This window comes from Mus pahari, chromosome 23 (assembly GCF_900095145.1).
Source record: "Mus pahari chromosome 23, PAHARI_EIJ_v1.1, whole genome shotgun sequence".
Taxonomy (NCBI): Eukaryota; Metazoa; Chordata; class Mammalia; order Rodentia; family Muridae; genus Mus; species Mus pahari.
The window spans coordinates 30,892,260-30,908,971 of record NC_034612.1 but is presented as its reverse complement, the minus strand read 5'-3'; the positions used below and the strand labels follow the sequence as shown (position 1 = coordinate 30,908,971).

The following is a 16,712-nucleotide window of genomic DNA, read 5'->3' as shown; positions in this document are numbered from 1 at the left end:
TTAGTGTAGGCTCTGGGGATTGAACTCAGGCTTGTAGGCAAGCACTATCCTAGCCCTCCTTAAGCAAAAAAAGTTGTGTGTGTGTGTGTGTGTGTGTGTGTGTGAGAGAGAGAGAGAGAGAGAGAGAGAGAGAGAGAGAGAGAGAGAGAGAGAGAGAGAATGCATGCATGACAGTTGAGGACACGTATTTGTGGATACATATGTGTCAGTGTGGAGACTTGAGTTGACAGTGGATGTCTTCCTACACTTTATTGAGGCAAAGTCTCACTGCACACAGAGCTTGCCAAATGGTTAATCTAACTAGCCAAGTACTGGGATTGCAGGCAGTAGCCATGCCTTCCCGGTCTGTCCTCATATTTGCACGACGTACGATTTTCCCAGTAAGCAAACTCGTCAGCCCTTACATTTGTTTTAAAACCACAGGGAGAATCTCTGTGCACTGTGTAGAAGCTTCATCTGTCAGTTACGGAAAATAACAGCCTGGGCGCTAAATTTCTTCTGGTTGCAAATTATTTTATTCACTTTCAAACAGTAGTCAGGGAACAGTCTAAAAGGCCCATTGAAGTGTAGGCCACAGCTTCAGCCCAGTGCCCACCACCACTGTGACACCTGCTCTCCACATAATCATGGCCTCTCCAATGTTTTGTTTAATTTTGTAAAAATGCAAGGCTCAGGGCCTATGCCCATGAGATTTCTTCAGCCAGGGAAACTGCCACAGCTTCTTCCACGGCTGGCTTTTCAACTTAGGGTCAGCTTCAGTGGCACTCTCTTTGTGGCCTTCTGGCAGCTTGTTTTTGACAGTTCCTTCCCACAGACAGCTGGCTCCCATGAAGCAGAACACAGTGTGGTGCTGCAGGCTACCCTGCCTTCCCGCTGACTTGTCGGTGGTCTTCCTCTACAACTCAGCTTCTCAGGAACCCAGCCACAGAACCAGGCACACAACAACTCTGGAGCCAACTAGATTAGGTTCAACGGGCTGCCACAGGACAGAAATAATATCCTTGTCTCTAGAAGTAAAATGTGCGTGTGTCCTAGGCCCATGCATAGTGCAGCCTAGCAGGGAGGCCATTCGGACACTACAGACTCCTGTGGTACACCATACAAAGGGGAAAGTGTGGGCAGGATAGGGGCTGCCTGTGGTATTGCAGTGACAGACACAGGCTGATAAACTCAGCTCTGAAACTCTGTGTCGTGACAAGCAGCTAGGCAGAAAGCAGATAAAGGAGTTGGGGGGTAGTAAGCATGTGGAAGGCCCCAGTGGCAGAACTTCATGGGTGCAAGAGAGTCTTAGTGTGTGACTTTGAGTTTGGATGAGATTGAAAGGTGGTTTATTCTGATGTCTGTAATTGTTTTTGATTCACACTATTGGAGGTGTGTGTGCGTGTGTGTGTGTGTGTGTGTGTGTGTGTGCACGCGCGCTCGCCCGCCTATTGCTGGGCTTACAAGTATGGTGTTAGTGAATCTAGCTATTTAAAACGCATGTGCTAGGAATTTTTAACAGGAACTGGGAATTCAGGACTTGGTGCTTGCCTGTTGTGCTACCCCCACCCCTAATCACTACCACCCACTCCCCATTTTGAGAGGTTACCACTCTGTAGCCCAGGCTGGCCTCAAGCTTGCAGACTTATCTCAGCCTCCTTGTGTGCTCTAGTTACAGGCATGCACTGCCACGCCAGCCTGACCCAGGTTACTGGAGTTGTACCATCGGTGTCGCTTGAACCAGTACAGCTGCAAACTGAAAGTGCTGCTGCTTGGAGGTCTTCTGGGGGAAGGCGCAGGCGCAATGAGTTCAGCTCCCAGAGGCAGCATTGCTAGTAGCCAGTCAGAGCCTCCTAATCTCTGCCTGGCCAGGGCTCTCCAGGGAAATGGCCGAGAGGATACATAGCTGTGTGAAAGGAGATTTCATGTGAGGAATTGGCTCTATGATTATGGAGACTGAACAGTCAGTGATCTGCCAGCCTAAAGAGCTGGGAATGCAATCCAGGCAGAGTCCTAATGCTGAGAACATGGGAGCTGCCAGTGAGAGCTCTAGTCTGAGAGAACAGGAGCCCAGTGAGGTGTCCTGGCTCAAGCAGCAAGGCAAGGACAAGAAGGTGCTCACCAGCACTGGGAACAGCTAGCTGTGCTCTACTGAGCCTCAAAGCCAATGTCCTTGGAAATACCCAGGAATGGGGGCTTATCTAGTCACCCCAGGTACATATATTTAGTGGTCTCAGCCTTACACCTCACCAGGGGCACTTGCCTCATCTCTGTCTTTCTTCTTCATAGACTCAGCTGCGTTAGTGTTGCCCTGGAATGCCTGTCTCTGTCTTCAGCATCAGCCCCAAGTCTAGAGATAGCATCATTCAGTTCCCACATGTCCCTCTGATCCCATGTCTGCTCATGACTCCTTGGTGCCATTAGCACTGCCAGCAAACACTGCTGACAGGAAGCCTCCATTTCCTTCCTCCACCATTCGTACCTGATCGAGTTTGTACCACGTGAATGTCCTGGACTTAGAAAATACAAACATTACCTTTGTCTTATCAAAGCTTACAAATATTTGCAGTTTTGAAACTTGTTTTGTTCTTGGCCTATAAAACATGTACCATAATCTTAGTATTAGGGATTAGGGGTAAAGTGAGTATATTTTAATTGTAGGATGTTCTTGATGATTTTATATATGTATATATATGTATTTATCCTTAAGAAGTAACCATACTTCCTTTACTTTGAGTTACTAGTAGAGCATTCCTCTTTGCCTCACACACGCATGTGCTGTCTGTGGGCGGGGGTGGGGTTATGCACATGGGTATGTGCACCCATGTGCAAGTGTGTAGAAACAGAGGAGGATGCGTCTTGCCTCACTGACTTAAAACAGGGCTCGATGAACCTGAATCCAGGCTGTTTCTCTACCTTATTGTTATCACAATTAAAAGCTGAGTTATGAGTCTAGGAAGACAGCACAGGGCAGGAAGTGTTTGGAAGATTGAACAGCTGAATTCAGATACTCAATGCCCACATGAAAGTACAGTGTCACATGTCTGTAGTCGCAGCTCTGGAGGAGACAAGTCTACCTGGGGGCTTTCTCGAAGCCGGTCTAACCAAAACTGTGAGCTCCGGATTCACTGAGAAACGCTGTCTCAAAAGTAAGGGGAGTGGCTGGAGAGATGGGTAAGCGGTTAGAGAGTGCTAGATGATCTTGCAGAAGACTTGATCAGTTTCCAGTGCCTACGTGGTAGTGTACAATCAGGGATCCATCACCCTCTTCATGCACACATGTGGTGCATGTACATGCATGCACATGCCAAGCACATACATATAAAATAAATCTTTAAAAAGTAAGTTGTAGGCCAGGCACTTGAGAGGCAGAAGCACTCTGTATCAAGGCCAGCCTGGTCTTCATAGTGCGTTCCAGGCCAGCTTGAGCCTATATAGTGAGACCCTGCCTCAGAACAGTAACTAACTGAATAGGTGAAGAAGCCATTGAGGCAGATACCTGATGCTGACCTCTGGCCTTCACACATACACACAGCTAAATGTGCACCCACACAGCCTTGCACACCCACATACACTACAGACACTGCAAACCTAATTTGCCCCTAAAAGACATGCCACAGTTGGTAGTGTTGCTATGACAACTTCTGCTATTATTTCATCCCATCTGTAGAGCTGTGGTCTTGAGGTGGCACCCCAGATCCATGTACTGAAGTCTACTCCCAGTGTGGTGGTATTGAAACATGAGGACTTTAGGTGGTAATAACCAGGCTACAAGCACAAAATCATCAATGGGTTCAGGGGTCTTATAAATAGGAGTCCCAGAGAGCGTTCACACCACCCCATGAGGAAACAGCTAGAAGGCCTCTTCTATGAGCCAGAAGGCATCTCTGACCACAGGGCAGCTCAGCTCCCCACTCCCAAAACTGAGGTGCCCAGGTGTCTACTCTTCCTAAGCCACGAGCCTTGTGGATTTTACTGGAGCCTGAATGGAGAAGGCATGCAGCAAACCCTGAAAAAGCATTATTGAGTTGATGCTTCATTAGAGATGCCTCCCTCCCTCCCCTCCCAGGAAGACCTCTTGTAAAGCATCCGAGTCTTTCTCAGTAGTCTGGGCCCCGGGTTCATTAGAACCCACGAAGGAGTGTCCGTGTCTGTTAGCCAGAAGAGCAACTGTAGGTTTGAAAGCAAGTGAAACAGAGTGGGGAAGCTCCACCTGCAGACACCACCAATCCTTTCCAACCCTGGGCTTGTGTCAGGAGCTAAGCCTTTTGGTTGGGCTCTTCTGCTAGTGCGCACCTTTTTTTTTTTTTTTTTTTTCTTTGACATATGAAAATGGCATTTTTTAATGATTTATTTTATTTATATGAATACACTGTAACTGTCTTCAGATACACCAGAAGAGGGCATCAGATCCTGTTACAGATGGTTGTAAGCCACCATGTGGTTGCTGGGAATTGAACTCAGGACCTTTGGAAGAGCAGTCAGTGCTCTTAACCACTGAGCCATCTCTCCAGCCCCCAAAAATGATATATTTATTTAAAACAATGAGCCAGGCAGTGGTGGCGCACGCCTTTAATCCCAGCACTTGGGAGGCAGAAGCAGGCGGATTTCTGAGTTCCAGGACAGCCAGGGCTATACAGAGAAACTCTGTCTTGAAAAAACAAAAAACAAAAGAATGTAAAGGTAATTATACAACTATTTTGTTTTTAGGTTTTTGTTTGTTTTTTTTTTTAAATACTGGATGAGCCAGTATGCATTTGTTAACCCACTGATGAGTGCTTAAGTGATCAACCTCCCTCTGGAAAACTAGCTAATGATATTTTTGTGTGTTATGTGTATACTGTTGACCAATGTTGATATATTGCACATCTATCCATATAAATAATGGGGAATAACTGTAGTGTGGTGGTGTACTCCTGTGATCCCAGAACAGCCTAGGCTACATGATGACTGTCTCAAGAGTGAGACATTTGGGCATTCCTTTGGGCATTCCTCTCTGCTGTCTGAGACAGAAGGACGGTTCGTATTGTTTTGTAAGTGATAACCCCAAGAACCTTTCATTCTTCCTCTCACAAGGGCATCTGCTGTGTGTGATAGGCCAAGGGACATGGGAGGGGACATGGCAAACAATCCTGTCCTCCTGGGGCTGACATCCCAGTAGGTAATAGGGGAGAGATAGTAACTTAGTAAAGATAAATGAGTAAGCTAATGAGTGTTAGCTAAAGAGAAAAACAAAGCAAAGGTGTGTGGCAGATGGATGAGAGGTCTTAGCGTAAGGCCCCAGGCAGAAAGAACAGGCCACCTGGATAAGTAGAAGGAAGTGAGGTCAGAAGCTGGGCTTAGCTGAATCCATTGGGGAACCTGTAGGGATTTAAACAGATGAGTTCTTGCTTCAGTCAGATGCCTGGCTGCTGGTTTTGAGAGCAGAATCATGGGACAAAAGTGGCTACAAGGCCACCAGTCAGAAGACCTGCAGCCGTCCAGCTGCGAGGCTGTAGTTTGCTGACAGCTAGACCTGAGACATAATGGAATGTTACTCCTCCTGAGGCCACTGCAGCCCGGAGTACATGCAGTCTCCTAACCTGAGTGCTCAGAACTCTGCAGCCATGGTTAACCTGCAGGCGAGGCACAGTCTTTGGGGACTAGCCTTTTGGCAGCTGTTTTTGGCAATCTACAGAGTCCTGGGGTGATTTTCCAAACACATACTATGGCAGAAACCTAGACTTTCAGATGGAGCCCAGCCTGAGCCTTCCATGGACTGAGGTGTGTAGAAAATTGGAAATAACTGTAAAGATGGAAGGAGAGGCTGAGTGGAAAGAAAATACATCAGCAGATTCCTGAAACAGATGTTGGAACTGCAGGACCGACCCTGCCCTTCCATAAGTGCTAATTAGGTACAGCTTAAGACTTCCATTCTCAGCTATCTAGCCTGGTACCGTCCAGTCCATGGAAGGCAGGTGCCTAAGTTACTACTAAAGTCCGAAACTGCAGGAAATAACCATAAACATACCAGAGTAGATGAGAGAAAGTAGTATGAGACAGGGCCTTAAATAGCCCAAGCTGGCCTTGAACCCCAGGCTCTGGAGTGCTGAGGTGGAAGTTGGGTGCCAGCAGTCCTGTCCCATCTAATTATGTACAGTAGCTCTGCCATGGCCAAAGTGGTGTTATGTTCTCCCCCCACCCTCAGAGTTTTCCAAGGAGCCAAGCAGCCACACTCTCCCAAGTCTGTTTCTATCTGAAACCTGCCACTTAACTTGAAATGCTGTTCATTGTGACAGTTCAGCAAGAGGCCACTTAGTGCTGATCCTGAATTTACTGACATGCCCAAAGACATTTTTGCTGATGTTTATGTTAGCATTGAGTTTATTTTCTCTGTTAATCATTTTATCTTCTGTGAGTTTCCTCTTGTCCATAGGGTCTTATCAGTGGGTTTTGAAGGACTTGGGGCTTCGTAGCTGCTGGACAGTGCTTCACCCACCTTCCCCACTCTGTGCTGCATAGTTCTAGAAGCAAGGAGCAAGGACCGTGAGCAAGCTCATTTCCTCTTTACCTTATTTATGTGTCAGGGTTTCACATAGATAGTCATTATTGATAGCTTGTCAATCAAATTCAAGGCTTTCCTGGACTCAGGCTGAATGTCTTTAACTTCACTTTGTGCCTTGACACAATGGTTCTGTTGAAGTGCAGCCTGGGCCTCCTAACAGTAGGCATTTTGATTACTAAGTAGAGGCCTTATTACTTTATGTATCACTTTATTACTTAGCAATGGCTACTTACTACCAATATAGAGATGGACTGTGAAAGTCTGTCTGATGGATAGAACCCAAATGTCTGTTACTTTTCTGCTTCGTACTGTCAGGGTAGAGTAGTGAGCCCGCTGCACTTTCAGTTCTGTTGTGGGATTTTTTGCCTGTGGTTTGAAGATGGCTTTATAGATATTGATGAAGGTCAATTTCAGTAAAACCAATTGATGAACAACAATTTGGATTCAGACATGGTGGCATATGCCTTTAACTCCAGCACTAGGGAGGCAGAGGCCTGGGAACTCTGTGAGTTCCAGGCCAGCCTGGTCTGTAGAGTGAGTTCCAGGACAGCCAGGACTATTATACAGAGAAACCCTGTCATATATATATATATTGGAGAATGCTTTAGAACTACTTGTCAAAAGTGTCAAATAAATGTGCATATGTTGTATTTTTTAATGTTTTTAAACATTTATTAACTGCCCGTGTGGAGGGATGTGCACCTGCCATATTGCATGTGTAGAAGTCAGAGCCCAGTCAAACTTAGGTGGTCATGCGTGGCAGGCCATGCTCTAACTGGCTGAGCCAGCTCTCCATTCTATGCATACAGTGTGTGTGTGCGCGTGTGTGTGCGATTGTATGTCTATTGATTACTGAGACAGGATCTCCTATATTCTAGGCTAGCCTCAAACTGTGCCAAGGATAACCCCGAACTACTTATCCTTCTGCATACACCTCCTCACAGCCTGTTATCGTTCTCCTAAAACTTGCCCCTAAACCTGCATACCAGCAAGGGCCTTCACCTATGGTGCTTACAGAGGACATATTATACAGCTCGGCCTGGAGAGAGAACACTTGTACATATTCTCTCAGGTTTGCTGGTCCTGATTGTATGGCTATGTTACTTTGAACAAAAATCCTATGAAAGCAAAGGTGTTTGCTATGAACAGTTTATTCCAGTACTTACTATTGCATCGCATTTCCTTCCTTTAAAACACCATGGAGATTATTTCACGACTTGAGTCAGGAAGCATGGGATGAGCACATGGGGCTGGAGTGGTTGGGTGTTTGTTTACTCCTGCTTGTCAGTGCTAAGCGCGTTAACAGGAAAGCCTCCTTTCCCCTCCTGTTTGTCTTTATAACATTTGGGGAAGTGTTTAGAAGATTCCAGGGTTTCTGGCCTGACCCCTGGGAGAGCAGATGAGGAGGACTTGGCTGTGAGCTGCTGCAGGTGGTGGGTTTCGGCAGCCTCTAAAGGATGGGCTTGAGCTCTCTCTCTCACCCAGCTTTTCACACACCGCTTTGGGAGAACTGAGGGAACCTGAGCAGGCAGCGAATTCCTCTGTCCCCTTCTTTAACGTTCAGAAACCCTTTTCTAGGCCGTTGAAGATAGCGCCCTGTTTCTCTGCATGTCCTGAGTGCTGAAGGTTTTATGTCAGTTTGGGGTTTGTGCTGGGTTTGAGGTTCTCATGTTTTCAGGCTGGCAGCCACTTTGTTCCGTAGCCTGATCTTCCTACCTCTGCCTCCCCAGTGTGAGGGTCACAGGCATGTGCCACCTCACCCAACAAAATCCAGTTTGGCTAAAAATAAATTTAAAAAAAAAAATCTAGTTTGGCCTCTAGGTCCATCTATTTTCTGAAAACTTTGCTTAGAATTTCCTACTGACATACCTCATCTCCCCTCTGCTCCCAGCTTGCTCTGAGTTCTCTTAGTGAGCTGCCCCTCTCTTTTGTTTGGCTCCCAGTTGACCACCTTCTGTGTCTGCCCTGCCTTCTGTCCCTCCTTAGAAGGCCCCGCCTTCCAAAGATCTGGAGGCAGAGCTAGGCCTCATGTCCCTTTTCCAAAACCTTTTGTTTGTCCCCATTTCTTACCAAAGAGGTTCCAGATTTTTTAGCTGGCCCATCATGTCTTTAAGCCTCGCCTCCCCCCATCAGTGACATTTCTGGCTATCCCTCCATTGTTCTGACCTTCCTTTGTAGCTTTATCTCTAGACTCCATCTGAGGGCCCTGCTCTGTCCTGCTCTGAGAATCTTTGAACGCACCCTGGGAGCAGGAGCCACTCTAGGCTTTTGGATCTTTTCCCACTGCCTGGCACTTTTCTTTGCCTTGGGCTGCTGGTAGAACTCTGTGGGTGGCTTTCCTAGCAGAATAATGTGCTTGTGTATCCCAGAGAGAGGCAGTGGACAGAGCCACCAGGGGTCCCATCCACCTCTTGTTGTAAATGGGTGGCTGGGGTGTCCTGCCTGCCTTCACTTTGCTTTCTCGTCACCGTAGCCTTCAAATGGGACCATCCCTACTGCTGGCTCCAGAGAAAACTGAGAGGCGCTGCCTCTGCCTGCCGGATTCATCAACTTACAGAAACGCATCCTGTTTACATTTCTGGCAGCCTCTCATTGATTTGGATGGTGGCCAGCAGCTAGCCACTCAGCCCTTGTGGGTTTCTAACCAACAGTTTTCCAAGTGCACATGCGCTGTGAGAGCACATGCAAACCCACATGGCCTTTGTGCACCACCATAGCCAGTTCTCCTTGCCAGCCTCCCATGTCCAGCGTAGCTTTAGTGTGTTTTCTGGAAAGACTTAAGTCAGGTCGCTACACTAAAATGACTGGGTGACCAGGGGCTAAAAATCCACTGGAAATGAGACCAGGATTTTCAAGTTTGTATCCTCATCTTTTAAAAAAAAAAAAAAAGGAAAAAAAAAAAAAGGAAAAATAAATCCACATGCCCAGCAAACAGGGGCCTTATTCTCAACCTAACATTTAAATGGCTAGATTTGTAAGTTGTCTTAAAGGTGCCTTTGAACAGTTTAAAATGCTCCGTTGTTCTAGGATGAAGTCATCAAACTGCTTACGACCTTATTTATGTTTTCACAACTGACTGAAATGTACAGCTGTCAACAGATTAAATCTGCAGTAAGAGTCACTTGGGGCTTTCCTCTGACTGTCAGAAATTCTGTCTGTCAGCTTCTGGCTTCTTTCTTTCTTTCTTTCTTCTTTCTTTCTTTCTTTCTTTCTTTCTTTCTTTCTTTCTTTCTTTCTTCTTCCTTTCTCTCTTTTTCTTTCTTTCTTCTCATCTCTAGGTGTATTAGAGGTTTTAGGTTTTCTTTGCTTTTCTTATTTAGGTACTTGGCCTCTTTTTTAAGATTTATTTGTTTATTTATTTATTTAATGTAAGTACACTGTAGCTGTCTTCAGACACTCCAGAAGAGGGAGTCAAATCTCGTTGCGGATGGTTGTGAGCCACCATGTGGTTGCTGGGATTTGAACTCAGGACCTTCAGAAGAACAGTCAAGTGCTCTTACCCACTGAGCCATCTCACCAGCCCCACTTGACCTCTTTTTTGTCATTTTAGTTTTGTTTTATTTTCTGAGACAGGGTTTCTCTGTGTAGCCCTGGCTGTCCTGCAACTCACTCTGTAGACCAGACTGACCTCCAACTCAGAGAGTCTGCCTGCCTCTGCCTCCAGGTGCTGGAATCAAAGGTGTGCACTACCATTGCCCAGCTGGAAATTGGTCTTTTATTTAAAAAGAAGATGGTAGCAAATACTGTCATAGTGTTCTACTATGCAGTCCCTCACCTCCACATTGGGCTTTTGGAAGCAACAAAAGCTTGCTTTGTACCCAGGTAGGCCTTAACTCACAATCTTTCTGCCTCTGCCTCCCAAATTTTGGAATTACAAACTTGTACCACCACCCACCACACTCAGGCTAGTATCTTAACTTTTAAAACACTGGTACCTCTCCTTGGTTCTTTTTTTTTTTCCCCCCCTAAGATGTTTTCTTTTGTCTTTTTTTTTTTTTTAATTGTGTGTGTATGTTGGTGCCCTGTCTGAATTGTTTAAATATTTGTCCCATAGCACTCACATGGAGGTCACAGGACAACTTGCAGGAATCACCTCTCTCCTTCCACCATGTGGATCCCAGGGATTGAACTGGGGGTCACCAGGCTTGGTGGCCATCTCACAGGCCCTGCAAGCACACTGGAAGCCCAGCCAGTGTCCCCAGCAGTGCAAAGGGAGGGGAGACTCCAGGACCTGTGAGGCAGTTCGGGCAAAGCTTTTGTTTCTGCTACAGAGAAAAGTGACTCTTCATGAGGATCTCTTTTGTGTTTGTGCTTTTTTCTTGAGTTAAAATTTAACCCTAAATTGCCCAGGCTGTCCTTGAACTTGATCTTCTTGCCTCAGCCTCCTAAGTGCCTAGATAAGAAGTTGGGTTGTAGATTTTTGTTGAATGACGTCACACCCCTTACTAAGCTAAATTCTCTATCATATGAATATAACACCTAAAAAAATACCTTTGTAGCTGGCCTTGGGAAGTAGAGGCAAGAGGATCTCTGAGAGTTCAAGTCCAACTTGGGCTGTGTCACAAGACTGTCTCAGAAAACAAAACAACAGGGCCAGATGCCACAAAGTAACATAGTAGGGCTGTGCATATCATCTGTTGGGTGGGTTGCTTTCCGGATCCAGGCTAGCTGGAGACTGAAATCCTGTCCCAGCTATTTTGCCAGTCGCAGGCTGCCACTGGCTGGCAGAACAGGGGTCCTCCTCCTGGTTTCAACAAAGGGGCCTCTGTGCATGCTCAGGTTACATTTTGTTGTACATAGTGTGCAAAGTAGGAGTCATCTCTGTTCCTCTGTCAACCTTCAGGGTTTTTGTCCTTTGAGGAGGATAGAGACAAGACAGTGTGATCTGAGAAGGCCCTGGAGATCTGAGATGGCCCTGGAGGCAGGAAGGCCCTGGAGGCAGTGGTCAGCTGAGCAGTGAGGCAGGAGAGTGGAGGGCTTGCTCAGACACAGTAGCCCCAAGGATTTCCCTACCACCATACTCACCATCTGCTGAAGACCCAGCTCCCGTTAGGGCTCAAGAACTTCGGGACCCTCACCTTTTCCTGCTCTCTGCTCTGACTCTCTAGTTCCTGTCCCCTGACCCATCATTGGAGCATAAATTGCTATGGTTGCTGGTGAACTTTCTAAGGCGTTTTTATTTGAAATAATGATAGGTTTGCAGGAAGTTGCCAAGCTAGTCTGAGCAGTGTCAGCCAGTGTTCTCCACTGTTGTGACACACATAATTACAGTACAATAGCAGAGCCAGGAAATGAACATGGGTGTAGTGGCTGCATAACCATCACAGTCAGGATCACAGAGGGCCTGTGCTGTCCTTGTTGTCAGCATCCTTTCCTCCCATCACCAGCCTCCACACACTGTCTATCCTTACATCGTCATTGCAGAGAACATTCTGTAGGGGCCTGGAGAGGGCAAAGAAAATATCATGAACTGTTATGTAACGTGAGTATTGTATCTGAGTCCTTCCAGGTTACCATGGCCATCAATCGGTTCCAGAGTTAAACCCACCACTTTTTTTTTTTCCTTTAGAACCAAGGATGGAACTCGGGGCCTTCTGCATGCTAAGTGAACCCCTAAGCCTCCCCCTACCACTGACCGGCCCTTTTTAATTGCTGAGTGGTATTCCATAGCAGGGATGCTCCACATCCATCCACATGCACCTCTTGTGAGGGTTTTGTGAACAGGTTTTGGTTTCTCTGGGGTGGATGATTGAGAGGGAGTTCTCTGGGCCGTGTCCCAATGTGTTTAGTTTTCTGGCATGCTTCTGAATTTCCCAGCACTTTCCTCCTCACCCTCACCCAATGCTTCATCTTCTCTGAGGTAAATGCCTTGCTCTGCCTTCCCAGGCTGACCATTGTGGGCATCTGCTGACTTGCTGGCTGGGCCTGCTCTTCTGACATCCCTTGATGCCCTTCGCCCAGTTTCTAACTAGGCTAGAAACTGTTGAGTTTCTGCTTACATCTATTACTGTGCCAGGGAGGGGTGTGATGTTGCATTATGGAGCTTAAAGGACAGCTTGAAGGGGTCGATTCTCTCCTTCATGTGGGTCCAGGGGATTGGACTCAGATTGTCAGGTTTGGCAATAAGCGTCTCTACCTCCTGAGCCTTCCCACCACTCCAGATTTGAGTGTTCTTTATAAATTCTTAGCACAACTCCATTGTCAGCTGTGTGCTTGGCTAATATTTTCTCCTATTGCTGAGTGAATGATAATGTGAATATGATCACCCTGACTCCAAGGGGGCAACACCGCCACAAGGCATTCCTGTCAGTTAGACATGCAGAAAGACTGAGGAATCACTACACTGCCTCAGTGGGGTCAAGGCAAGTGCAGAAGCTTAAGCATCAGCCCAAGGCTGCAGTTGAGCTATGAAGACACATAGCTGATGAAGGGCTGCCTTGGGGTTAGGGTGAGGTTTCTTAGGATAAAGGACAACTAAAACCATGGAGCCATGCACTTTCCATGGGCAAATCAGGCAGCAGATGCATATAGCACAATAAAGCTGTTACTTAAGTTCCTAAAATGGTAAGTATGTGGAACAGGGTGGTACACACCTGTCACCCCAGTACTCAGTACGTAGAGGTAGGAGGTTACAGTTCAAGACAGATAAGTAAGTCAGTCAGTCAGCCAGTCAGTCCAGGTGGTTGGCCTGGTGGGTAAGAGCTCTTGCTGTACATGTGTGGAGATCTGAGTTTGAATCACCTGCACCCACATGAAAACTGGACCTGTAACCGCAGCCCTGTGGTGATGGAGACAGGAGGATTCTGGGGCTTACTGCTACCAGCCTTCCTCCAGGTTCATTGAGATAAAGGAATAAGGTGGAGAACAGTAGAGCAGGATGAAGGCCCCGACCAGCCTCCACATGAGAGCATAGGCATGTGCGCCCACACACACATACACCACACACATGCAACAATAAAAAAAAAAAAAAAAAAAAAAAAAAAAAAAAAAAAACAGATAAAATGTCACATGGGCGGAAATGGAGGTAGTGATTCGTAGACTGACAGGCAGGCAAGGCAAAGTCTTTCCTACCCCTGCCTTCTTGGTGACTCCACTACTCTACACAGTACTGACTACTCAGAGAGCTGAGTGAGCCTTAGGCACTCAGTACAGACCTCACAGGATCTGCCTGGCCAATCTTGAAGCAGTAATCTGAGAGGGTGGGTGACCAGAAGCCTCCGCTGAGATGGAGTTCTTCCAGGCCAGGCGTCCCCTAGCCCATCCCCACTGACCCTGTCCGCAAGGAGAGGAAAGGGCAGGGAAGCACTCAGTGTATTTTTAACATGGAGGAAGTGAGTGCAAAGATGGACAGCAGTTTCTGCTGGCAGCACAGAGGGACAGTACATGGGACTTTTGACGGGATGGGCTCAGTGCACGGCAGCTCCATCTTTTCCTGTCTCAGGGTTGCTCACTGCCTGTGTGCATGACTTCCTGCCTGTTTGAGTTGGGACAAGCAGTTGTATCTTGTTAGGAGTTGACAGCCCTAGGACAGTGTAGCTAAAGGTGCCAGCACTCCCTTCCCATGCAGCTGCTCCATCCCAGTGCCTTGGCAGGAGGGGAAGGAGACACTGTACAAGAACCTCTGCCTGTAGTTAGAGTTCCTTTCCACTACTGTGATAAAATACTCTGACCAAAAGCAGTCTGGGGAATAAAGGGTTTATTTCGTCCTACACTTAAAGGTCACAGTACATCTTTGAGCAAGTCAGAGCAGGACCTTGAAGCTGAAACTATAAAGGAATATGACTTGCTGGTTCACTCTTTGGCTCATTCAGCTAGCCTTCTAACACAGTACAGGACCACCTTACCAGGGTGGTGCTGCCCACAGTGGGCGGGGCTCTCCTACATTGATTAATAATCAAGACAGATTACTTTGAGCTCTGCAGTTCCCAATTGAGGCTTTCCTCTCAGGCTGCAAACCTAATGGCAGCCAGTGCTAAGGGTCCCCACTCTGGGCTCAGAGCACAAGTAAACCTTCTGTTCTCACTTTCTTCCAGGGTTCGAGGGTGCTTGTGGACGCTCGAGACAAGCTCGGCATTCCCTGGCAGCACTCTGAGAACGAGAAGCACGGGATGTTTCTGATGGCCTTCGAGAACAAGGCAGGGCTGCCTGTGGAGCCTGCCACCTTTCAGCTCTACGTGCCNGCCCTGAGCGCCCTCTGGAGAGACTCGGGGATCAGGGAAGCCTTCAGCCGAAGAAGCGAGTTCCAGCTGGTGAGGGAACCTTTGACTTCCACATCATGATCCTGCCCCGAGAATTTCCTTTAAAACCCAGTCCTGTCATCCCCATACTCACTCAGGAGGCTGGGGCAATAGGACCCCATGCTCAAGGACAGCCTGGCTTTTATAGGGGACCATCAGACAAAGGGAGAAAAAAATGTATTAACAGGAGTGAGCTATATTTTGCTACAAACCCTAGTATTAAACAAAATACAGAACGGAGACCTAGCCATCTCATTGGTTCCAGGAAGAGCACGCTTCTTTTGACACAAAGAGCAAAAGGTTCTTATCATAGACCATACTGGCAGAGCACAGGGACTCCGGTTGTTTGGGCTACCTTGCCCACCCTTAAAGCAGCATTTCCCTGCAGGAAGGTGGCAGCCGTGGGTCACAGGTGTTCTCTGATCCTCTGCATGCATGTGTCTAACGTCTGTAGGGTTGGTCTCTCCACTGAAGGGCCTATAATCTCAGAAAGGTTAATCACTGTAGCTGTTTCAGATGCTAAGGACATAGGCTACAGCCAGAAAATGTGGAGTATTTTGCCTGATTGCTTTGCAGGAGGGCAGCAGCCCTTGAGCACTGTTGGGTAACCAGGAGACGGCTCATGCTCATCGTGTGTCAGGGCAAACAGGGTCCTGTGCTACCTCCTTCCTGCCCAGCCGCCTTCTGTGCTTCTGCTGTAATCGTTTCTTACTTTAAAACAATACGGTTTGAAGCTTCTGACAGTTTTCAGACTTTCTGTCGGTGGTTGCATAGGATATGTTTTCTTTTATAACTTGCTTTTTTCCATTCAGATTACCCTCTATGGTCTCTTTCCACAGCTTTCTACTGTTCCATTGTGCAAACACACAGTTTGTGGCTTCTCACTGGTGCCTTTCTGTATGTTTCTGTGTTTTGTTTCAGAAGCTGCTGTGACCTTCTTATCTGTCTCCAGGTGCACATGCTCAAGTCTGATTGTAGGATGTCTACCTCAGAATATAATCAGTGGGTCACAAGATGTACCTATCTCCAGATAGACACTGTGACATCAGACTCTTTCCAGAGCGGCAGTTGTACTGATTGTGCTGCTTCTGGCAATAGAGAGGGATCCCACTCTCCACACACGTGTGGTGTCCACTGTTGACAAGCCCGAGGGTTAGCTGATCTCCTTCAGGTTCATTTGAAGTTGCCTCGATCCATCTGTGAGGTCCCTGTGTTTTCTCCAAAGTACCTGCTTCTGTCTGTGTCATCTCTTTCTCGTTGAGTTGTGCTTTCTCGCTCATCTGAGAGATGCTGCTCACAGTCCACTCTTGACTCCTTCCAGCTCAGTCCCCACAGTGACGCCTCCCACAGCTGTGCTACAGTGGTCAGAACCAATACCTTTATGGGTTTTAAAAAAGAGGCTGAGGTGGGTGGCCGGAGAGGTGGCCCTGCAGTTAAGAGTCTTTGCTGAGGAATTGTCAGAACTGGAGTTCAGATCCCAGCATCCTGCAAACACCTATAACTCCACCTCTGAGCGATCTGCTGTCCTCTTCTGACCTCCATGCATGCATTGGCACACATACTAGCACACATGTATGCATGTGTTCACAGATGCATTCACACACACATAGTAAATGCCATGAATCTTGTTTAAAGAAGAATACATTCTTTGGCAGGAAAACTACAGAAGTGGCCTTGTGCCCAGACACCATGTCCAGGGGCCTGTGATACCAGGGTGCTCAGTTACTTGATCACAGCACTGTCTAATGGCCTTTTTCTTCTAGAGCCCTCATTGTCTCTGTGTTCTTTGCTCATGCGTGTCTCGGGAGACGCTATGAGACTCCGCGCTCCCCCACTTGCCGAAGCTAGAACCTGATGAGCCATCTCCCTAGACGGCTCTGCACCTTATACATTGAGGCAGAGCCTGATGAGGCATCTCCCTAGACGGCTCTGCACCTTATACATTGAGGCAG

General features: G+C 47.3%; 1 protein-coding gene across 1 annotated transcript in view; it reads left to right on the top strand.

Moving 5' to 3' along the window:
• The window catches only part of Gna12 (G protein subunit alpha 12), a 75,627-nt gene that overhangs the window by 29,949 nt on the left and 28,966 nt on the right, over positions 1-16,712 (top strand). The window contains exon 2 of the mRNA XM_021186761.2: positions 14,557-14,772. Coding sequence (XP_021042420.1) covers positions 14,557-14,772 — 216 coding nt within the window. The remainder of the gene's footprint in view (positions 1-14,556; positions 14,773-16,712) is intronic.